The sequence below is a fragment of the Panthera onca genome, chromosome C2 (genome assembly GCF_046562875.1).
Source record: "Panthera onca isolate mPanOnc1 chromosome C2, mPanOnc1 haplotype 2, whole genome shotgun sequence".
Classification (NCBI taxonomy): Eukaryota; Metazoa; Chordata; class Mammalia; order Carnivora; family Felidae; genus Panthera; species Panthera onca.
Window position 1 is genome coordinate 58,747,106 of NC_138347.1, and position 25,651 is coordinate 58,772,756.

The 25,651-nt window shown below is 35.0% G+C and overlaps 1 protein-coding gene across 1 annotated transcript; it reads left to right on the plus strand.

Moving 5' to 3' along the window:
• On the plus strand, positions 1-25,617 carry LOC132683723 (OX-2 membrane glycoprotein-like). The gene is made up of 6 exons (XM_060640020.2): positions 1-134; positions 9,669-10,007; positions 10,710-11,009; positions 17,616-17,718; positions 18,744-18,827; positions 25,426-25,617. The coding sequence occupies exons 1-6, from the start codon at positions 41-43 to the stop codon at positions 25,448-25,450; spliced, it is 945 nt and encodes a 314-aa protein (XP_060496003.1). The 5' UTR covers positions 1-40; the 3' UTR covers positions 25,451-25,617.
• The last annotated feature ends 34 nt before the right edge of the window (positions 25,618-25,651 follow it).

Here is a 25,651-nt window from a genome sequence, read left to right on the forward strand (position 1 = left end):
CATTTTCATGTGAAAGTTGTTAGAGAATAAAACACTCCACATGTTAGTGATGGTTTTATCATCAAATTTCATGGGCTTTCCACTCTACCTCATTCTCCAGCCCCTCTTGCTTTCCATCTGGGCACAAGGATCAGGTAACTCTTCACCTTTTCTCGCAATTGTTTTGTGGCTGGAAATGAATGGTAAATAAATACCAGGATGGAGTCTTTTCACTTTTATAAAGTTAGGGGAGCAGAGCATTATGTTTGGGTCTGCATGTTAACCATGTAGCTATCCAGGTGGTTGGCAACTAGCAGTTTTAAGATGAGCATATTGAAACAGTGACTTAGTAAGCAGAGAATGAAAGAAAGGTATTAAGGAAGCCTTGCTTCTGAAGTAAGCCCGAGTAGTTCAGATTAGAGGCCACAAACCTGCTGGAAGCAAATGGGCTCTCTGCAAGTTAGTTAGTTAGTCCGTCAGTTAGTTAGTTAGCTAGTTATGCAGTATTTCCTGCAGCCCATTTGCCTTTTAAGTCTGAATTTGACTTGTTTTGAGGCTCTCCTTGGTCACTAAAAGGTTTATCATTTTTAAATTGTCAAATTTGTTCATTGTTTCCTTCATGGGTTTGCTTATCATTACAAACTGAAGTACTCCTGAGATGTTAGGGATTTACTAAATATTCAAGTACTAATATTTTCTAGTCATTAACATTATTTGGTTAAAGATATTTAACTCAATTCCATCTTAAATCTCTTGGGTTCATGGTAAGGGCAATAACTAACGTTCTGTAGGAATTCAGTTGAGAAAATAAATCATGATTACTTCCAGTTAGGGAGTTTTTTTCCTCAAGAAGTATCATTTGAATTCAATTAGATAATCCGATCAAAAGTTGAATGAGGAGTGACATATGCTGAGAACAAAATGATGTGACAGAAGAGGAAACCAGTATGTCCCATGTTACTTCTTAACTTAATCATCTAAACTACAAAATGGAGAACACTGGTTCTGATATCAGATAACTCAAAATCCAGTAGGGCAGACAGCCTGTGGGCAAATAATGATAAAGAGATGTGGCAAGCACAATGAGAGAAGTTATTACAGTAATAGTGATAGCTTCTTTGTTCCCTTTAGACTTTCATTAGGTATTATAGGTGTCCCCTGCTTTCTGAAGGTTCATATCACATCACTTTGCTTTTCTGAAGGATCTGCATTAGTACCTGTTGTTGCTAGCTAAAAAAAAAATTTGAAGAGGACTTTGCTTTTACAAAAAAGCCCTCCTGTGCTAATGTAGGTTCTTCATAAAAGCAAAATGGTGGAACTGCGACTTTCAGAAAGCAGGGAACCACTCTTCACTTTAAGCCACTTCGGTTTATGAAAGGTTTTATAGGAACACACTAGTTTCAGATAGTGAGGGAAACCTGTTAGGGGTCTTTGTTTGGGGACAGGGACTACATCACCCATGACACCTGAAATATCTTGGTGATTTAGAACTGTCGTTATATTTACATATTCTTTTCGGATACTCACAATACGCTGTAAATCAGGTATCCTAAGCTCATTTTTCAGATGAAAAACCTGAGGCTCGGCAAAGTAAATGATTGCTCTAAAACCTTACTTCTTGAAATTAGCACAGGTAAGACATCATTACAGCTCTCTTGTTCACAAATGAAACACTCTTTATAAAACAAACATGTTCTATGTATTTAAATGTTCTCCGATGCTGAGTATAGTTGCAGACCAATGAATTTTTGAAAAATATTTGCAAAAAATTTTTTTTATAATTTGAATATAAAAGCCAAGAGAAGTGAATGAAAACCAGATATAGTCTGAGGTAAGTGGAGTAAGGTACATGAGGTTTTTTTTTTAACCTTTGCATTTAAGTAAGGCAGACATACAGGAATGTGTATAAACATAAGTATGCAGTTTGATTAATTTTTTTAATGATTAGACCAACATATCTAGCAAAGATCAAGAACAGAACATTAACAGCATCCCAAAGCTTTATTCATGCCCCCTTCCTTTCTTTCCTACAAATGCCACTATCCAAATTTCTTATACCATAGATTCATTTTATCTGTTGTTGATATATAATACATATATTGATTATATATATTATGTATGTTAATATATATGTTATAAATATATATGTTATATATATTATATATATAGAAACATAATCATTTAGCATTTATTCATTTGTGTGTAATTTCTTTGGCTCAACAATACACTGGTGAGTTTTATCCGTATTGTTGAGAGTAGATGTAATTTATTAAATCTCATTGCATTTTATTAAATCCCATTGTGTAAATACCATAACTTATTTATCAATTCTACTGTTGATTTGCATTTGGGTAATTTCTGTTTTGACTTTTACAAATCATGCTTCTATGAACATTTATGTACGTGTGTTTTGAAGAATATAAGTAGGCATTTCTATTAGATATATACCTAGGAGTAGATTTTCTGATCACAGGATATGCCTATGTTCCACATTTTTTAAATTAAAATATAGTTGATACACAATGCTACATTAATTTCAGGAGTACAGCATGGTGATGTGATAAGTCTAGATATTATGCTATGCTCACCACAAGTGTAGCTACTATTTGTCCACACATTGTTACAGTACCATCGACCATGAAGCCAAAAGATTTTCCAGTTTCCACTCCCATCAAAGTATGAATTGGGTTTTTTACATATTTTCACTAAACTTGGTATTGTCTGTCTTTCAAGCTAGCCATTCTAGTCATGTATAGTCCAGGTTTTAATTTGCATTTCTTTGATGACTAAAGAAGTTGAGCATCTTGTCTATTGGCCATTTAAACATTCTCTTTTATGACGTGCATAGTCATATATTTTGCTCCATTTTCTATAGAGTTGCCTGTCTTTGTCTTATTGCTTTGTAGAATACAAATCCTTACTCATATATATATATATATAGCAAGTATCTTCTCTTACTTCATGGGTTGCCTTTTTACTGCTGAATATGTATCTTTTGATAGACTGCAGTTAATTAATATTAAAATAGGTCAATCACTCACTTCTAATTTTTTATAATTTCATATTTCTAAAAAAGGAATAAAGCATCATATAACTGTTGATGTATGCCCTACTTAAGAAATCGGCTACTCCAGCCAAGTAGACTTTCTATAATACTTTATTTTTAAAACAGTGTTTTATTTTCACATTTACATTTTTAATGCATTTGAAATGGATTTTTGTTTCTACTTTTAGATGGGAGTCAATGCATTTGAAATAGATTTTTGTCTTTAGTCTTAGATGAGAGCCAATATATAATTTTTCTATATGGATATCTAATTTACACATCATCATTTATTGGGAAGATAATCTTTTTGCCAAATCTATGCACTGTCTGTTCCATTTGTGATATATATCAGATGCACATATATGTGTGGGACTGTTTCTGACTCTACTTCATTGTGTTTCATCCATTTCCTTATCCTTGAATAAAAATAACATTGTATTACTTTAGCTTTACATTCAGATAGTAGGTCTTGTTTATGCCCTTGGCTTTTTTAGACTCAGCTTGTCAAATGCAGAATTAAAAAAAAAAAAAAACTGCTTGGGGGCACCTGGGTGGCTCAGTCAGTTAAGTGTCCAACTTCAGCTCAGGACATGATCTCTCAGTTTTTGGGTTCAAGCCCCACGTGCTCAGAGCCTTTGCTGACAGCTCCGAGCCTGGAGTCTGCTTCAGATTCTATGTTTCCCTCTCTCTGTCCCTCCCCTGCTCACACTTGTCTCTCTCTCTCTCTCTCTTTCTCAAAAATAACTAAACATTAAAAAATCTTTTTTAAAAACTGCTTTAAATTTTATTAGATTTGCATTGAGTCTAAAAATTAGCTTGAAAAGAATTAACATCATTATTTTTTTTCCTTATTTACAGTATGATGTATCTTTCCATTTATTTAAGTCTTCTTTATTTTTTTTAGATGTTATTTTGCATATTTCAGTAAAGAGGTCTTATATATCGTCCAATAAGTTTTTATTACTATATATTTCTTTCTTTTTTACTTGGGAAGATATTTTATATGGTATTTTTAATTTTTTTCCATTTACTTATTGAAGATATATAGAAATATAATTGATTCCTTAAACAGACTTTATTTTTTAGAACAGTTTTAGGCTTACAGAAAAACTGAGAAAATAGTACAATGTTCCCATATATCCCTTACCCAGCTTTCCCTACTATTAACATCTTATGTCAGTATGGCACATTTGTTTTAATTAACAAATTACATTTTATGTATTTTTCATAACTAAAGTCCACAGTTTATTCGCATTTCTTGATTTTTAACTTTTTTTTTTTTTTAAGGATCCCACCCCGGTTATCCCATTACATTTCTTTGTGTTGTCTCCTTAAGCTTCTCTTAACTGACCGTTATCTCAGAATTTCCATATTTTTTATGACATTGACTGTTTTGAGGGGACTGGTCAAGTATGTTGTAGAATTACCCTCTATCAGAATTTGTCTGGTATTTTTCTCATGACTAGAGTGCCTTACAGGTTTAGGGGAGGAAGGCCACAGAGGTAAAATGCTATTTTAATTATGTCATATCAAGTGTACATACTATGAACTCTTATGTCTACATAGGATACATTTGTAATACAGTTAGATTTTAAGGTTTCAGACTGCACTCCTTGGCAACCTCTGTCTCCTAAATAATTTTTTTTCTTAAATGTTTATTTATTTTGAGAGAGAGCGCATGTACAAGTAAGAGAGGGGCAGAGAGAGAATCCCAAGCAGGCTCTGCACTGTCCTGTCAGCACAGAGCCCAAGGGGCTTGATCTCACAAACCATGAGATATTGACCTGAGCCAATATCAAGGGTTGGACGATTAACCAACAGAGCGAGCTACCCAGGTGCCCCAATAATTTCTTAAATTGTGTACTTGAAGATTCACTTTATGTGCTATAAATCTCTATACATTTTGACAAATGTGTAAGGTCACTTAGCAACCATTACAGTATCATACAGAATAGTTTCATTGCCCTAAAAATCCCCTGTGTCTCACCTGTTCAACTCTCCTGGCTACTCCTGAACCCCTGGACACCACTGATATTTCTACTGTCTCTATGGTTTTACCTTTTCCAAAATGGTATATACTTGGAATCACACAGTGTGTAGCCTTCTTAGTTTGGATTCTTTCACTTAGCAATCTGTATTCCATATTTATCCATGGTTTGTATGTGTGTGCACGATTTGATAGTTCGTTTCTTTTTATCGCTGGATCATATTCTGTTGTGTAGATACTACAGTTTACTCATTTACCTATTGAAGTCATATTGGTGCTTTCAGTTTTTGGTGATGATGAATATGCTGCTCTAAACATTTACCTGTAGATTTTTATGTAGATATAAGTTTTCAAATCAGCTGGGTGAATACCTAAGAGCACAAGCGCTGGATCCCATGGTAAGAATATGTGTAGGTTTGTTAAGAAACTGCCAACTCTCTTCCAAAGTGGCTCTATCATTTTGCATTCCAATCAACAATGAATGAGAATTCCTGCTGCTCCATACCCTCACCGGCGTTTAGTATTGTATATACATATTTTAAATATTAGCCATTCTAATAGGTGTGTCGTGGAAGCTCATTATTATTTTAATTGGCAATTTTCTAACAACAAGAGATTTTGTGCATCCTTTCATGTGCTTATTTGCCAATTATATATCTTTTTTTGGTGAGGTGTCCATTTGGATTTTTTGCCTGTTTTTACATTGTATTGTTTGCTTTCATATTGGTTTTTTTTTTTTTTTTTTTTTTTTTTTTTTTTGTATATTTGGATACAAGTCTGCTATGGCCTGAATCTTTATGACCCCTCAAAATTCATATGTTAAAATTTTAACACTCAACGGTTATGGTATGAGTAGGTGGGGCCTTTGGGAAGTGATTAGCTCATGAGTGTGGAGCCCTCATAAATGGGATTAGATTATGAAAATCCACAGAATTTCCTAGTTCCTTCCACCATGTGAGGACACAACAAGAATTCTATGACCCAGAAGAGAGCCCTTACTCAACCATGCTGCCCCCTTGATCTTGGATTTCCAACCTCCAGAACTGTGAGAAACAAATTTCTGTTGTTTATAAACTACCCAATCTGTAGTATTTAATTTTAACAGCCTGAATGAACTATGACAAAGTATGTGTTTTACAAATACTTTCTTGCAGTCTGTGGCTTGTTGTCATATTGTCTTTACTTTGTCTTTCACAAAGCAAAGGTCTTTAATTATAATAAAGTATAACATCAATTTTTTTTTCATTTATGAATCATACTTCTGGTATTATATCTAATAACTTATCACCAAACACAGGATCACCTAGATTTTCTCCTGTGTTTTCTTCTAAGTTTTATAGTTTTGTATTTTTCATTTAGGTCTATAATCCATGTTGAGTTAATTTTTGTTAGTTAGGTGTCTATCTTCATTTTTTTTAAGCATATGCCTGTTGTAGTGGGTTGAATAGTGCTCCCACCCCCATTCTTGTCTATCTGGAATGTAGAATATGATCTTATTTGGAAATAAGGTCTTTGCAGATACAATTAAGGTGATTTCAGGAAGAAATCACATTGGGTTAGGGTGAAACCTGAATCCCAAACACCTTGATTTAGGACTTCAGACCTCTAGATCTGTGAAAAATAAATTTCTATTGTTTCAAGTCATGAAGTTTGTGGTACTTTGTTATGCCAGACCTAGGAAACTAATTAGACACCCAACTGTCCCAGCAGCATCATTTGTCAAAAAGGCCATCCTTGGGGTACCTGGGTGGCTCAGTAGGTTGAGTGTCCGACTTCAGCTCAGGTCATGATCTCGAGGTTCATGAGTTTGAGTCCTGTGTCAGGCTCTGTGCTGACAGCTTAGAGCCTGGAGCCTGCTTCAGATTTTGTGTCTCCCTCTCTCTCTCTGACCCTCCCCTGCTTGCACAAGCTCTCTTTCAAAAATAAACGTTAAAAATGTTTAATTAAAGAAGTAATAAAAAAATAAAATAAGAAAAAGGCTATCCTTTCTCTGTTGAATTTCTTTGCACCTTTGCCAAAGATCAGTTGACTCTATGTGTGTGAGTCCATATCTGGACTCTCTATTCTGTTCCATTGATCTATTTTTTTTTTTTTTTTTTTTTTTTTTTTGCCAATTCCACAGAGTATTGATTACTCTAGTTATAGTAAGTTTTTAAGTTGAATAGTGTTAGCCCTCAAACTTTGTTGTCCTTCCATATTATGTTGGCTATTCTGGGTCTTCTACTTCTCTTTATAAACTTTAGAATCAGTTTGTCAATGTCTGTAAATAACTTGTTAAGATTTTAATTGGGATTGCATTGAATCTACAGATCAGGTTGGGACGAACTGATATCTTGACAATATTGAGTCTGCCTATTCACGAACATGGAATATTTCTCATTTATTTAGTTCTTTCCTGATTTGCTCATCAGAGTTTTATAATTTCCCTCATATAGATCTTGTACTTATTTTGTTAGATTTATAACTAAGTATTTCATTTGGGAGCTGCTTATGTAAATGGTATTATGTTTTTAATTTCAAGTTCCACTTGCTCATTGTTGATATACAGGAAAGCGATTGACTTTTGTATATTGTGTGATCCTACAACTTTGCTATAATTGCTTATTAGTTCCAGGAGTTTCTTTGTTGTTTCTTTTTGCTTTTCTACATAGATGATCATGTCATTTATGAACAAAGACAGTTTTATGTATTCCTTCCCAATCTGCATACCTTTTATTTATTTTTCTTGCCTTATTGCATTAGGAAGAGCTTTCAGTATGTGTTGGAAAGGAGTGGTGAGAGGGGGCATCCCTGCCTTGTACCTGATCTTAATGGGAAAGCTTTGAGTTTTACACTATTTTTTTTTTTTTTTAATTTTTTTTTCAACGTTTTTTTATTTATTTTTGGGACAGAGAGAGACAGAGCATGAACGGGGGAGGGGCAGAGAGAGAGGGAGACACAGAATCGGAAACAGGCTCCAGGCTCCGAGCCATCAGCCCAGAGCCTGAAGTGGGGCTCGAACTCATGGACCGCGAGATCGTGACCTGGCTGAAGTCGGATGCTTAACCGACTTGTGCCACCCAGGCGCCCCGAGTTTTACACTATTAAAGTGTGATACTAGCTGTAGGGTTTTTGTAGGTATTCTTTTTTTTTTTTTTTTGAAGATGTTCTTTCTCAGGTGAAGGAAGTTACCCTCTATTCCTAGTTTACTGTGAGGTTTTATTATGAATTGGTGATGGATTTTATCAAATACTTTTTCTAAATCTGTTAATAGGATCTTGTGACTTTTCTATTTTAGTCTGTTGAGGTAATAAATTGCATTAGTTGATTTTCAAGTGTTGAACCAGCTTTGTATACATGGGATAAATCTCACTTGATCATGGAGTTTATTTTTTTAATACTTTTTTAGATTCAACTTGTTTAGAATTTTTGCATATATGTTTATAAGAGATATTGGTCTGTAGTTTTATTTTCTTGTAATGTCTTTGGCATTTTCTCTTTATTCTTTTTAGCATTTCCGTATCTATGCTTACATTATCCATATGTTTTTGCACGTGTCAAACTTTTCCATGAGTCGTTACTATATTAATCATAGTTGACTTTAATTTTCTGTCTGATAATTACAAAATCTGTACTGTATTTGAGTCTGGCTTGGATACTTGCTTTGTCTTTTCCGATAACTTTTATTCTGGGCTTTTAGCATGCCTTACAACTTTTTTTTTTTTTTTTTTTTTTTAATCCAGACATGACATGTCAGATAAGAACTAAGGTAAATAGAGCTTTAACTTGGGTTTTATGTTACTCTGACAGGGAGTTGGGTTGTGTTTACTGTTTACTATAGGTTAAGGTATCAAGGGTTTCAAATTCTTGTAGTTTCTTTGTTTTTGTCTCTCCTATTGATGATTGAAGTCTGAGCGTTACAACCATTTCAACTGTAATCCACTGTCATTATATTGGAACCCTACTGCTGTGGTGGGGAAGACTTAAGGAAGTAAGTATTTTAAAATCTTATGTTTAAATTTCACTCTTGGTAGGCCTATGACCCTTGGCTGTGACTTCACAAGTTTTTGTACCTTTTCCCCCTGCCTTCCCCACCTTAGATAAGATAGGAAAACTAAAGGGAACCAGATCTGGGTCATTGTCCTTCCACCCATGTGAGATAAGGTCTGATAAAGTCTTTTCCCCTGGAGAAGGGGAAATTTTTATGGAAAATGCACTGGGCTTATTTCAACATGATTACTTTCTCCTTCCTTTGCCAAAGATATGAAGTGAGTTTTCCTGGCTCTTCACTGCGAGAAACTGGCTAGGTTCATGCTGGTGGAAACTATGAATTTTAGGTCCTCCCTAATACTGGAGCCCTGAGGAGTTTGTCACCCTCAAGCTAGTTCACCCTCAACCTCCAGAGATTCATCAAAATTACCATTACTTGTGTTGGTAATTTATGTTTCAAGTTTTGCCTTCAATAAATATTTGTCAATAGGTAGTATATGTCAGAAACACTTTTAGAAACTACCTATCAATGGTGAAGAAGATAAGAAAGCTCATTTTCTAATGGGGAAAGACACAAATAAAAAGATAATTGTAAAACAGAGAGATAAGGGAGTGCTATGATAGGGATAGTCTCCAAGGTAGTATGAAAGTACATTTCTCTTAATTTATACTGGGCTTTATTTTCAGATTCTCCACATAGAATAAAATACAAAAATAATGAGACAGCTGTATTTGGAGAAAATGTGACGATTTTCTGCAATTTGACAACTCCAGCAGATGTTGTGCAAATTACCTGGCAGAAGATCCAAGGTTCTTTGCGACAAAATATTGGCACATATAGCAATATATATGGAGAAAAGATTCTTCCACCATACAGAGATCGGCTGCACTGTGAGGTCATCGAACCCAATTCCTCATTCATAACTATCCGTGAAGTAACATTTGAAGATGAAGCCTGCTACAAATGTCTATTTAATGTGTTCCCGCAAGGCAGCCATAGTGGACAAATTTGCCTTAACATTATAGGTATGTAAATGTTTTATGTAGAGTCAAAATCAAGGAGATGTGAGCTTTGAAGTTTAAGGTCCAGAGAAAGAATATTAGAGAAGGAAAGACTATTATAAAGGCCATCCATAACCAGTCTTTTGTTATACAGAAGAAAAAAAGTGGAAGCCAATGATGGCTACATGACTTTCTGATTTCCACATGGTTCCTGACCAGGCATAACATTTAGGTCTTCTGACCTCTCATCTAAATTTTACACTGCATTGATTTTAATCCAGTAGATAAAAGTCATAAATGACATCAGAATTTTCACTGGGAAAGAGAGGAAAAGAAAAAGAGAGAGTAGAGAGAAAAAAAAAAAGAGGAAAGAAGACTTAGAGAATAAAAATTTACTAACAAATTAACAAAATGTTGAAGGAATAGTGATAGTGACATAGTGTCCCCTCATTATTTTGCTATAACTTGAAAGTGTTGGAGATTTATAGAATGTAATTTTAAGGTTGAATGAAAGTGAAGATACCAACTGTTCCTCTTAAATTGGAATAGTGGGTATAAGAGATGAAATTGTGAAGTTTTGCAAAATGTGAGGAGAGGTATCTGAGAGGGACATGTTTACAACATTTCACTGTCATATAAAAATTTGGGGAAGTTCATCTTTAACACTTCAGAAATCTTGTGTGACATATTTTTATATTTAATTTTGTGTCTCCTTTTTTGTCTCAGCTGTATCTGAAATAAAAACTGAGCTCCAGTCGAACTTTGACTCTGAAGATTTTCTTAGTTTTACTTACTCAGCTGTGGGAAAACCTGTTCCTCAAATATCTCTTTTCCCATCAAAAGTCTTGATTAATCCACCAGAGGAATACCTTGCTCAGAACCCAAATGGCACAGTGACTATCACGAAAATGTACAATGTCTCCTTGGAGACTGTGAGATCCCTAAGTCTCCAACACCTGATTGTGCACATGGATCATCCTCTAAGGAATGAAGAGAAGATTGTTCCTCTGTCAGTCAAACAAGAATGTAAGTAGAAATAATAATCAACAAGGGGAAATGTTTTAAAAATTCATACCAGAAGTGTTTGTGTACTCATCTATTTTTAGAAATGTTAAGTCTTTGTGGTACTCCTGCATGGTTAAAAGAATCAGGCAATGCAAATGTTCTCTACCCCAGTTCTGTCTCCAATGGTAACTGTTCTTAAAGGGCAAAGTTTTCATTGATCTCCCTTAACTGCTTTCCACTGAATTTCTGCCACAGGCAGTGAAGACTGGGTTCACTCATACCTCCTTCAACCTTTCCTCCTCCCAATATGGTTCCTTTCTTCCCAATATAGTTCTCTTACTGCTTACCTCTGCAGCCGTCAGCAGCATGGTAAAACCTATTTTTTGTTTCATCCACCATAGAAAGTCTCTCTCAGCTGCCCGTTTCTCCTTGCCTGTCTTCCACCCAAGCTCTGTCAATTGTACCCTCTGTTTCAAAGCCGTAGTTAAACAAGGTATGATTTTTCTTAAAACTTTAAATAATAATTTCAATATATTTATGTTCTGTATTTATATAATATAATTGCCTACAAAATTTAAATAATTGTTTTTATATTTCACCTGCATAATCTTTCAACATGAAACCATTTTGTCTCTATACATTAAGTGTAAATCTGATATATTTAGGTTTTCATTTACCGCCTTATTATTTGTTTTCTATTTTCTGACCTGTTTTATAATCCTTTCTCTCCCTGAATTCTTTTGGATTATTTATTTTTGTTTCATTTACCTCTTCTATTAGTTTGTTAACTATACATTCCTGCACCCCTCTTTAAGGGTTGTCTTGGAGACTGCAACATACATATCTTGACTTATTAAAGTCTAATATAATTTACTATTTTTACTACTTTTCAGATAATGCAATGGGCTTATATGAATGCCCACTCCTTGTGCTATTTGTTTGTGCATTTTATTTATTTATTTATTTATTTATTTATTTATTTATTTGAGTATAGTTGACAAACAATGCTATATTAATTTCGGGCGCATATTTTGTACATTTTAATTCTTTATATATGTTTAAATGCCAAAATATGTTATCGTTTTTGTTCCTGTTATTTATAATAATATTCTTTATATTTATCCTTTCCATTGTTTTTTATTTCTTTGTCCATGTTCACACTTTTCTTTCTGCCTAAAGAATTCTTTTTTGTTTTTTTCATAGTGGAAAATTATAGATGGCCAATTATTTTAATATTTTTGGTCATAAAATGTTTTAACTTTTGAAGAACATTTTTACAGGATTTCTGATTCCAGTTTGATAGTTATTTCGTATTTTTCATCACCTTGACAAGGTATTTTATTGGCTTCAGACTTTCATTACTTTTGTTGAAAAGATATATATCAATTTTATTGCTGGTCCTTTGAAATGTATCTCCCTTTCATCCTGGCGGCTTTTAAGATTTTCTCCTTGTATTTGTTTTATGTCAGTTTTATTATTAATGCTTTGGTGTCACATCCTTTGTATTTGTCTTGCTTGTGTTTTCCTAAGGTTCTTGAGTCTTTAGTTAATGTCCTTCATCACTTTTGGAAAAATGTAAACTCAGGAAGTGGGGAGGATAAAATTTGTCCATAATTTGTCACATTCATTCAAGAACAAAAAGCATCACTTGCCATCGATGATATTGGTACATAAAATTTGAATGAGTGAAGGACACATCACATTTTTTGGAAGTTTAACAATTTGGGGTACATAACCAGCTACTGGACTATTGGAATAAGTAGCCTACTACATAGTACAGATGGGCTAAACATAACCTCATTTGAACCTAGGATGTCTCATTAATCTCTGAATTAAACAATCTGTAGACTAACCTAAATAAAGTACAAGGTAATAACCAGCACAAAATGAAACTACTACAAAATATAACACACTCAGGCCAACATAAATTATCCTTCCATCATTTTCATGCCTCACTCCCCCAGGTTAACACAACCTGGTTAAAGCAAAGTTGCCTCAGTGCTGTGGAATTAGAACAGTGGGAAATTTCCCTAGTGATTCTGATAGTCGTGCTAACAGGCCACAGGGTGTCTCCTATGGTCTTACAATGCTGTTTCATGTGATTGATAGTTTGCTTGTTACACAACTTTAGTTTAACAACTCTTTTGCCCTCAGAATTTGCAAAGTAGTCCTCCATTGTCTTTGATCGTCCATTGTGATTGATGAAAAGTCAAATGTCAATCAGAAAATTGTAATAGTAAATATTACCATATCTTCTCTTTGGTAATGATAACCTTCTCATTATCCTTAGAGCTCTGAAACTTTCTACTACTATTTTTAGAGTATTTTATTTATAGTTCTTTAATGTAATTGGCATTTGGTGAGTTCATTCAATTTGGAGACTCAAATCTTTAAAAGACCCTGAATATTCTCTCCTTTCTTTGAAAAATTTCCACCTGTTCACTTAATTTATTCTCTTTTTATAAACTTCAATTAACTGGGCATGAAAACATTTACATTGAATCTTATTTTCATCTTTTAAAAAATATGTCTTTTCTTCCCTTCATAGTATCTGGGAGACTTAAATATCTTTAAATTTTTTCATTCAAGTTTTTCTTTTTTTGACAATCAGGCTTATAATTTTGAATTGCTTTTATAATTAAAGATTAATTTTATAAATTAAAGTTGATTTAATTTTTTCATACCCTTCTCTTCCTGCTTTAAGAAAGTAATATCTTGTCAAATCTTGTAATTATCTTCTGTTTCTTTAATTATCTCCTCCACTGCCCACCCTTGGGACACTACCATCATTTTAATTTTATTTATGCTTCCTTTACTCAATCTTTCTCACTTTGATTACAGGTTTTATTCAAACTCTGATGAGCCCTGACTGCAGCTTTACAGATTTTTTGTGTGTTTTTTTTACATCTTGTAAAGAGACAGACTTTTGTTTGTAGAAAGGAGGCAGCAGAAGACTCTAAAAGCCAGAATGGAGGGGCCTATACTCAAGGTGTCTGACCCCCTACCCTAAGTATTCCTAGTATATATTCATTATATTCAATGAATTACTTAACTCTTCCTTCTTCCTCTTCCCCTTGTCCTCCTCCTCCTCCTCCTCCTCCTCCTCCTCCTCCTCCTCCTCCTCCTCCTCCTCCTCCTCCTCCTCCTCCTTCTTCTTCTTCTTCTTCTTCTTCTTCTTCTTCTTCCTGAAGGATCAGAGCACCTGGCTGTCCAGAACCGAACTTTCGGATATGGAAATGGGTGCTTTTGAGTGTAAGTTTCATTATGTGATTAATCCCTCCTTCTTTTGTCATCTGAGTTCTAATGCTGTCCAGTTTCTGTGGGGCTCTCTCTGCAGGTGTAGTCTGTTCTGTGCATACATGAGCCTGCAGCTTCTCTCACCCTGCACCTTCAGAGGCCATTCCTCTATCCACTTCACATCTGTTGTAAATTTGTTTAAATCTCTTGCCAATGAAGATCATTCTTCTGTCTGCTGTTTTTCACTGAATCAGTATTTTTGTTACTATAATTTTAATGGAGTCTTAGGAAGGGTAGAGGTAAATATTTTTGTTACATGTGTTTCTTGAAGCTGAAGTTAATCAGGTCCTCTTTCCTGTAAAAATTCCTTAAATCATGAGATTGGAACATGCCCATTGAATAGCATATGTATATATCTCTCATCAATCTATTGGCTGGATTATTATGGTTAATTTCACTTCTCACTAAAATGTAAATGTCTGTAAAGAAGTAACTTGTCAATTCAGAAGATAATTCTTCCTTGCTTAGCTTTGCAACAAATAGTAGGGATATAAATTCCTGATTTTTTTTTTTTTTTTTTTTTTTTTTTAGAGAGAGAGAAAGCATGTCAGCAGGAGAGGGGCAGAGGGAAAGAGGGAGAGAATCTCAAGCAAGCTCCACACTGAGCATGATGTGGGGGCTCGATCCCACAATCCTGGGATCATGACCTGAGCTGAAATCAAGAGTCGGACCTGCAACCGACTAAGCCACCCAGGTGCCCCCTATAAATTTCTGGTTTTACTGAAATCTCATAGAAAGCCTTTTTTCCCCATGCTTTATTATTGCTGACTTTAGCGCTGTGTTCACATTTTAGTGCCAATTTCAGGGCTGTATTCACATTTTATGCCCATTCAACCTTCTTTGCCCAGTTTGAATGAGCTATGTAGTATCTCATTGAAAAAGAATATAGTTAAAACTAGAACCTGAGACCAAGTGACATCTGAACAGTCAAAAATAAATAGCACAGAGTTTCTCACATGGATTTTCCTAACAGTATCAACGAAGAAGTAATCGCTAACAAAAATTTCTCGAAAAAAGGACTCAAAAACTCTACCACAAGCAGACCTAAGAATGCAAAATGCACAATAATTCATGTCATTTACTGTAAGCACAATTTCCTCACAAGGTCCATCCACAAAGTGTATTGGTTCATTTTTATATTATATCTAAGAACTAGCATTGATAATCATGACGATCTTCGGTTAAATTTAAGTTGTAATGAAAAATGTAATTATATTCAGAAGACAGAATATACATATCTATACACAGATAGAAGTGGATTTGTAAGGGGCGCCTGGGTGGCTCAGTCAGTTAAGCGTCCGACTTCGGCTCAGGTCATGATCTTGTGGTCCATCAGTTTGAGCCCCGCGTCAGGCTCTGTGCTGACTGCATAATCTTGCGGTCCATGAGTTTGAGCCCCACGTCGGGCTCTGTGCTGACCGCTCAGAGCCTGGAGCTTTTTTCGGATTCTGTGTCTCCCTCTCTCTCTGACCCTCCCCCATTCATGCTCTGTTTATCTCTGTCTCAAAAATAAATAAACATTAAAAAAAAAAAAAAAAAAAAGAAGTGGATTTGTAATACAATTTAGGAATACTGTGGCCAAAATAGTTACTATAAAGAGTGTTGATAGGGCACCTGGGTGGCTCAGTTGGTTAGGTGTCAGGCTCTTGATTTTGGCTCAGGTCATGGTCTCATGGTTTGTGAGACTGGATTCTCTCACTCCCTCTCTATCTGCCCCTCCCCTACTTGTGCTCTTTTTCTCTAAAAATGCATTTTAAAAAACTTAAAAAAAAAGAATTTATCCAACCCAACACTCAAAAAACAGCTAATCCAGTTAAGAAATGGTCAGAAGACATGCATGAACAGACATTTCTCCAAAGAAGGTATACAAATGCCTAACAGACACATAAAAAAATGCTCAACATCACTCATCATCAGGTAAATACAAATCAAAACCACAATGAGATACCACCTCACACCTGTCAGAATGGCTAACATTAACAACTCAGGAATCAACAGATGTTGGCAAAGATGCAGAGAAAGGGAAACCCTCTTACACTGTTGGTAGGATTGCAAACTGGTGCAGCCACTCTGGAAAACAGTGGGGAAGTTCCTCAAAAATTAAAAATAGATCTACCCTGTGACCCAGCAATTGCACTGCTAGGTCTTTATCCAAAGGAAACCAAAATGCTGATTTGAAGGGGCACATGCCCCATTGTTTACAGCAGCGCTATCAACAATAGCTAAATTATGGAAAGAGTCCAAGTATCCATCAACAGATGAATCGATAAAGAAGATGTGATAAATATATACACAAAGGAATATTACTCAGCCATCAAAAAGAATGAAATCTTGCCATTTGTATCAATGCGGATGGAACTAGAGTGTGTTATGCTAAATGAAAAAAGTCGATCAGAGAAAGACAAACACCATATGATTTCACACATATGTGGTATTTAAGAAACAAAACAGATGAACATAGGGGAAGGGAAGGAAAAATAAAATAAGAAAAACAGAGAGGGCGGCAAACCACAAGAGAGTGTTAAAAAGAGAACAAGCTGAAGGTTCCTAGAGGGGCAGTTAGTGGGGTGATGAGCTAAATGGCTGGTGGGCATTAAGGAGGGTACTTGTGATGAGCACTGGGTGCTATATATAAGTGATGAATCACCAAATTCTACTCCTGAAACCAATACTATACCATATGTTAACTAACTTGAATTTAAATAAAATCTTGGAAGAAAATGTAAAAAAAGTGTTGATACTCAAAGTTTTACAATATTCTTTTTCATAAGACTGCAGGCTCTGGAATCAGACAATACTGAACTTGCTTCCCAATTTTGCCACTTAATCACTATGTATCTTTGGCCAATTTTCTTAACATCTCAGAGCCTCTATTTTCCCATCTGTATCTAATAATGTACTCCCCTGGTTAATGTAAATAATCCTTATAAGATGCTTATCACATTGCTTAACACATTAGTCTTAAGTATCAATTATCATTATAAATTTATTTTCTGGGGCTTTTGCAGATACATTTTAATAATTGAATAATATTTCATTGTGACTACATTATATTTTTCTTAAACATTTTCTTGTGATTGTTCTTTTGGTGGTTATATCTTTTTTTCTTATTCTTGAGTGTGGTAAAATGGTATTAAATATTATCTGTCTTCAATTTGAAAATGCGTTAGTATATTCTTTTACAAAATTGAATATGGTACAATAATATTAAAGTATCAATTTGATTATCAACAAAGCAATGGTAAATCAAAAGAGCATTGAAGATTTAAAGTACCATGTATAGAAATGACATATAGTCACAAAGAATATGTTTCTGCTTATGTCTTTCAGGTACTTCTGGTTCTCCTTATATTTTGTTGTATGCATTTGGTTCATTCATAATTTTTCTATGTATTGTATTTATCATTTTCCATCTTGTTCAGAGAAAGAAAAAGTAAGTTATATTACTCCCTGTCTATGATAGGGAATGTGGGTAAAATAGGTCTAGTTTTAAATCTAAAAAAAATTTTTTTTCATGGAAAAATTCATCATGGAAAGAATGATGATGGAAAACTCTTTTACCTATATTTAATAATTCTTGCAGTCAAGGGTTTATTCTTATTAAAATGACACCCTACTTGGGATTGTTACAAAGGTAGGCTGTTAGTAATTTATGCTATGGTAAATTGACTTTAAGATTCTTTCTTGAGGACAGATTTTGACAGGACAGAGCATATGGACTTCAGGTGACTGGTGGGAGGGGACCCACTGAGTGGTGAAAAAGGCTGAATGTGAACAGTTTTTAGGCTTCAAGAATGAATGAAAGGAGGTTTTTAAAAGAGGTGATTGCCATAGTCAAAATGGGAATCAACAGTGGTCTGGACTAGGGTGGTAGCAGTGGGAGTTGAGGGAATTAGGGATAGGTTTAGGATGACAAGATTTGCTGCTGGAAAAGATGTGGATAAAGGGTAAATGGGGGAAATTATCTTGATGATTCTAAATGTTTTGCCATGGAGTGAAGAAACCTTTTACAAATGGGGAATTATTAGAGGAAGAACAAATTTGGAGGGAGGATCAAGAGTTCTATTTTGAACATATTTGTTTTTACATGCTTATTTGACATCCAAGAGAATATGTCAATTATCTCTATATATGAATCTGGAATTTATAGAGCAGATAAGGACCAGAGGTACAAATTTGGGAGAGTAGAAGGTATGCTCTTTAACAGGACAAATCCTAAGTTATGACTCCACTACAATAGAGTGGAAATAACCTGCAAGTTCTGTTAATGGATTATATTTATGCTGAACTCAGCATTGAAAAGATATTTTGATCAATCTCTAAAGAGATCTGAATCTCCCTTTTTTTTTGCTTTTTTTTTAAAAAAATTCATAGCATACTCTCACGAGATACTGCCATTAGGGGGAGTGTTTGGACTGTATTCTTCTAATGAATATATCAATGTCATCATACCTGTAGGTCAGAGAATGTGCCTGAAACCACACCCCAGCTGAGACATCCTGAGGTGGAGTCCTTAGTAACCCGGTTTTTTCCTGCTCACAGGTAATTAAATTGGCAGGTGTGTGATTTTTGCTGTCACTGTGTATACTTCAGATTTAAGACTTAACCTTCCATATTAAATCATCCATTTGGTAGCAACAATTATCATTTAAAAAATAAATGGAAACAAAGATTTGTTTATATAATCCAGTTGCATGAACTAGTGGGTTCAAGTGAAATTGTATTAATGTTAATGACTTTGAATGTTCCTATTCATCTCCTGATTCAGGATCCCTCCAATCAACACCAATTGAATGGTTTCTTTGATTTGTGTGATTGTGTGTGTGTGTGTGTGTGTGTGTGTGTGTGTGTGTGTGTGTGTTTTCTGATTATTAGTAAGTATGAGCATGTCTTCATGTATTTGTTAGACATTCAGGTTTCCCCTTCTGTGAGGTTCTTGTCTACATCTTCATGCAATTCCTGGTTGTTTGTCTATATTTGCAGAAATTCTTTATATTTTAGATTCTTTGCATACTAGACATTGATTACTTCTCCCTATTTGGCACCACTGTATCTCAGTTACATCATTAAAAGAACAGAAATATTTAATGCTTTAATGTTGTTAAATTCATCAATTTTCACCTAACAGTTTGAGTTTGGGGAATTATTTAAGAAGTCGTTATCCACCTAAATTCACAAAAATATGATCATATTTATTGGCTTCATATTTTTCTATTTTATGTTTAGATTTTTATTTATCTACTTATTTTTTTAAATGTTTATTTATTTTAAGAGAAAGAGCATGCACACACACAAGCTGGGGAGGGGCAGAGAGAGAGGGAGACAGAGGATCTGAAGCAAGACTCTGCACTGTTATCAGAGTTCAAACTCACAAACTATGAGATCATGACCTGAGCCACCCAGGCACCCAGAATTTCCTTCTTTTTATTTAATTTTATTTTTTTAATTTTACTTTTTTTAATTTACATCCAAATTAGTTAGCATATAGTCCAACAATGATTTAAGGAGTGGATTCCTTAGTGTCCCTTACCCATTTAGCTCATCCCCCCTCCCACAACCCCTCCAGTAACCCTCAGTTTGTTCTCTGTATTTATGTGTCTCTTCTGTTTTGTCCCTCCCTGTTTTTATATTCTTTTTGTTTCCCTTCCCTTATGTTCATCTGTTTTGTCTCTTAAAGTCCTCATATGAGTGAAGTCGTGTGATTTTTGTCTTTCTCTGACTAATTTCACTTAGCATAATACCCTCCAGTTCCATCCACGTAGTTGCAAATGGCAAGATTTCATTCTTTTTGATTGCCAAGTAATACTCCATTGTGTATATATACCACATCTTTTTTATCCACAGAATTTCCTTTTTTTTTAAGTTGAGTAGTATTCTGTTGTTTGTGTGTACCATATTTTCTTTATCCATTCATCTGTTGATCAACATTTAGGTTGTTTCTACATCTTGGCTGTTGTGCACAGTGCCACAAGGAACATGGAAGTACTAATATCTCTTTGAGATTCTGATTTCACTTCTTTTCCATAAATACCCAAAAGTGGGATTGCATCATATGTACTTTTATTTTTATTTTTTGAGAGGTGGGGAGGGGTTGCAGAAGAGGGGGAGAGAGAAAAAATCTTTTTCCCTCTGTGGGTATGGAGCCCAACACGGGGCTCGATCTTACAACCATGAGATCATGACCTGAGCTGAAATCAAGAGTTGGTTGCTTAACCGACTGAGCCACCCAAGTGCCCCTATTTTTAATTTTTAAAGAAATCTCCATACTGTTTTCCACATTGGCTGTACCATTTTGCAACTCCACCAATAGCAAGCAAGGGTTTCAATTTCTACACATCCTCATCAACCTATGCTGTCTTTTGTTTCTTGTTTTATTAGTTTTGGTTTTTTTTTTGTTTCTTTCTAGTTATTAGAAAGTTGTTTTAACTGAAGTAAGTTAACATACAATATTATATATTAGTTTCAAGTGTACAACATAGTGATTTGATAATTATATATGTTACATATGCTCACCACAATAAATGTAGTTACTATCTGGCATGATACAAAGTTATTACCATATTATTTACCCTATTCCCTATGCTGTACTTTTCATCCCTGTGACTTAATTATTTTATAAGTGGAAGTTTGTACTTCGTAATTCCCTTCATCTATTTTGTCCATTTCCCCACCTTCTTCCCCTCCGGTAACCACTAGTTTGTTCTCAGTATTTATGAGTCTTTCTGCTTTTTGTTGGTTCATTGGTTTGTTGGTTTGTTGATTTGTTTTGTTTTTTAGATTCCACATATAACGGCAATCATATGATATTTGTCTTTCTCTGTCTGACTTATTTCACGTGGCATAATACCCTCTAGGTCTATTCATGTTGTTGTGAATGGCAAGATTTCATTCTTTCCTGTGGCTGAAAAATGTATATATCTCACATCTTCTTTATCCATTCATTTAGTGGTGGATACTTAAGTTGATTCCATATCTTGGTTATTGTAAATAGTGCAGCAATAAACACAGGGGTGCATATATCTTTTTGAATTAGTGTTTCCATTCTCTTTGGGTAAATACCCAGAAGTGGAATTACTTAATCATACAGTATTTCTAATTTTTAATTTTTTGGGGAACCTCCATACTGTTTTCCACAGTGGCTGCATCAGTTTACATTCCTACCAACAGTGCATAAGGTTTCTCTTTTCTCCATATCCTCTCTGACACTCGTTTTATTTTTTGATACTAGCCATTCTGACAGGTGGAAGATGACATGTTAACAATATTAATTCACAAATATCCTAAATTTGGTCAGTAAATCTCCTTCATGGATAGCCCAGGTGCTTTCCAAGAGGCTGCTTCTGTGCTGGGTCTCAGACGGAGTGATATACTGTGCTGGCCCTTTGAGAGTCTCAATTTCTTATGGCTCTCTGGATCTCCCCAAATTAAGCCCCTCTCGTTTTCAAAAGCTCCTGGAGTTAAGCCCTGATGACTTTCAAGGCCAGATGTTGTGAGGTTTTATGTTCCCTTTCCTGTTCAGGTCCCCAGAGCCAGTGGTGCCTGATGTGGGTCTTGGTCCCCTTGCTCCTCAGGGAGGACCTCCGCACCTGTGATATCCCTTCTGCCTGTAGGTCACCATGTTGGAGGTTTGGTTCCTGGCTGCATCTCTGCCCTTCCTACCCTTCTCACTGGGACTTCTATTTATGTCTTCAGCTGTGAAAAATCCGTTCACCAGGCCCAAGTTTTTTTCAGAGAGAGCTGTATTACATGTACTTGTTGCCTTGGTGAGCTCATGGGAGGAGGTGAACTCAAAATCCTTCTATGCTGCCATTTTCCCCACTTTCCTGTCTCATTATCTTGATAACAGCCATCCTGGCATGTGTCAAATAATATCTCACTGAGGTACTGATTTGCATTTCCCTGACAATTAACGACATTGAGCACTTCTTCACATGCCTGTTGGCCATTTATATCTTCTTTGAGAAATATCTGTGCAGATTTCAAATCCTTAGTCTATTTTTTTTTCAGCTGGGTTATTGGGGTTTTTTTGCTATTGAGTTGCAGTTCTTTTTTTTTTTTTTTTTTTTAATTTTTTTTTTCAACGTTTTTTATTTATTTTTGGGACAGAGAGAGACATAGCATGAACGGGGGGAGGGGCAGAGAGAGAGGGAGACACAGAATCGGAAACAGGCTCCAGGCTCCGAGCCATCAGCCCAGAGCCTGACGCGGGGCTCGAACTCATGGACCGTGAGATCGTGACCTGGCTGAAGTCGGACGCTTAACCGACTGCGCCACCCAGGCGCCCCTTGAGTTGCAGTTCTTTATGTGCTTTGGAGATTAACCTCTTATCAGTCACATGGTTTGAAACTATTTTTTTACCAGAGGTCAGGTTGTCTTTTATCACTAGCACTGATTAATTTAAAAACACACCTGGAAGCATGCCCTAAATAAAATGAAAACTCGTTTTAGCAACTCATTAGGCCAGATGATGTGACTGAAATTGAGAAATGGATACATTCCTAGAAACACAATAACCACCATGATGAAATCTTGAAGAAGTAGAAAAGTCTGAACAGACCTATATCTAGTATGGAGAGTAAATCAGAAATCAAAAACTTTCAACAGAGAAAATGCCAGGACTATTTGGCTTCACTAGTGAATTCAACCAACACTTAAACAAGAGTTGGGGCGCCTGGGTGGCTCAGTCAGTTATGCATCCGACTTCAGCTCAGGTCACGATCTCACTGTTCCCGCTTCAGGCTCTGTGCTAACTCCTCAGAGCCTGCAGCCTGTTTTAGATTCTGTGTCTCCCTCTCTCTCTTGGCCCCTCCCCTGCTCGTGCTCTGTCTCTCTCTCTCAAAAATAAAGACAATATTAAAAAAAAAAATTTAAACAAGAGTTAATGTCAATGCTTCTCAAACTCCTTTAAACAATTGAAGGGGAGGGAACACTTCCCAACTCATTTGTTGAAGCCAAGGGTACCTTGATACCAAAGCCAAAGACATCACAAGAAAACAAAAACAAAACAAAAACAAAAACAAAACTCTCAGCCAATATTCCTACAAATATAGATGCAAAAATCTTTAACAAAATACTAGCAAACTGAATCCAGCAGCATATTAAAAGGCACACACACCATGACCAAGTGGGATTTATCTCTGGGATGCAAGGATAATTCAACATCTGCAAATTAATTAATGTGATACACCATATTAACGCAATAAAGGATAAAAGTCACATGATCATCTCAATACATGTAAAAAAAGCATTTGAAAAAATTCAAGATACTTTCATGATGAAAATTTTGAACAAAGTAGGAATAGAAGGAAAGTATCTCAACATAATAAATGTCATATTTGAAAAAACCATAGCTAACAACACCCTCAACAGTGAAACACTGAAAGCTTGACCTCTATGATCAGGAACAAAGCATGAGTGCACACTCTTAACACTTGTATCTAACATAGTACTGGAAGTCTTAGCCAGAGGAATTAATCAGGAAGAAAAAAACAAAAAGCTTAGAAATCAGTAAGGAAGAGGTAAAACTGTCCTTGTTTGCAGATGCCATGATCTTATATATACAAAATCCCAAAGACGCCATAAAAAACTTAGAATATATAAATGAATTCAGGAAAGTTACAATATAAAAAAACCAACATACAAAAATCAGTTGTGTTTCTACACTAACAATGAACTGTCTAAAAAGGAAATTAGGAAAAGCAATTCCATTTACAGTAACACCAAAAGAAATAAAATACTTAGGAATAAAACTAACAAAGGAGGTAAAAGACTTGTATACTGATAACTATAAAACATTAATGAGGGGTGTCTGGCTGGCTCACTCAGAAGACCATGCGACTCTTGATCTCATCGTGAGTTTGAGACCCACGTTGGGTGTAGAGATTACTAAAAATAAATTAATTAAAAAAACATTAATTAACAAAATTAGACAAGACACAGCAAATGGGACAATATCCCAAATTCATGTACTGGAAGCCTTAATATTGTTAAAGTGTCAGTTATTAAATTTTTTGTGACCAATTTGGCACTTTCAGAATTTTGCCCATTTTGTGTTTTCGAATTGATATGAATGTTCATAATATTGTCTTATTTTTTTCTATTTGTTATATTAATGCTAGTTCTCATTTTTCATTCTATATTGTTTCTTTTTATTTTTAATTTTCTTAGCAATTTTTGCCACAGATTTGTTCAATTAATTTCTAGACGAAAGCCCTTTTTTTGTTCATTCAATTTTGTTCCTTCTAATTGATTTTTGTCTTTAGTTTTATCAGCAGGCTCCACTGTCAGAGCAGAGCCCAACACAGAACTCAATCCATGACCTTGGGATCATGACCTAAGCTGAAATCAAGAGTCAGATGCTCAACTGACACTGAGTCACCCAGGCACCCCTGTCCAAGAATTTTAAATGTCATATTTCCCTTTTTTTGCAAAATGTTAATTTTATGTAAGCACATTTCTTCTTTTCCAAAGAACTTTTAAAGCAATATTTATGCTTCATAATGGCAGGGATTTTTTTCCCCTCATTCACTCTTCTGTGTCCTAAGTTTCTATCTTTTGTGTTTTTAACCTAGTTGTATATGTTGCAGTTACTGATATATATAATAGGACATTTTTCCATTTTATTTTTAAATTTATATTTTACTTTAGTGATAGTCTTTTTTTCTCCCATACTGTCTGTCATTGGGTTAAATATTCTTTTGTTACTTTGAGTTATATTTCATGCTTAGTCTTCTGATGTTCTTTCCTAACTTACTAAGGACAATACTTGTATTTATTTTATAATGTCAATTTCTTAAACATATACAACTTGCCATAATTCTCACCTACCTCCCATGATCTCCTTTCCTCCTTCCATGTAGGTTTGAATTATTCAATTATTTTATATAGGGATACAAGTTGGGGGAATTTGCTTTATGGGGGCAATTCATCAATTTTTATGAATTATTTATCCTTTCTATATATCTTTCTGTTTGTCTGGAAAAATCCAGTCATTATGTTATTATTTACAGCCCTCAGATTTACAGCCACATGGATGCTTAAGTAAAAGCTTTTTCCCAGCACCTTGTCAAAGGGTGGTCCTAGGAAAACATAAAGGCTTCAGAAGATGAACAGTTCATTGATTTCTCTCTCTCTCCCTAAGAGCCAAGAACTCTGGAATGTGTTAAAATAAGAAGACTCCTCATCATTAACTCAAGTGGAAAAAAAAAATCACATCATGAAAGAAGAGATCATTACAGAATTGGTTGCTTGAATATATAATTTGATACTAGATACATTGCTTGAATATATAATTTGATTCTGGATAAAAAAATAAATGTACAATTGTTTTTTATTTTTTTTAGTGTTTATTTATTTTTTAGAGATAG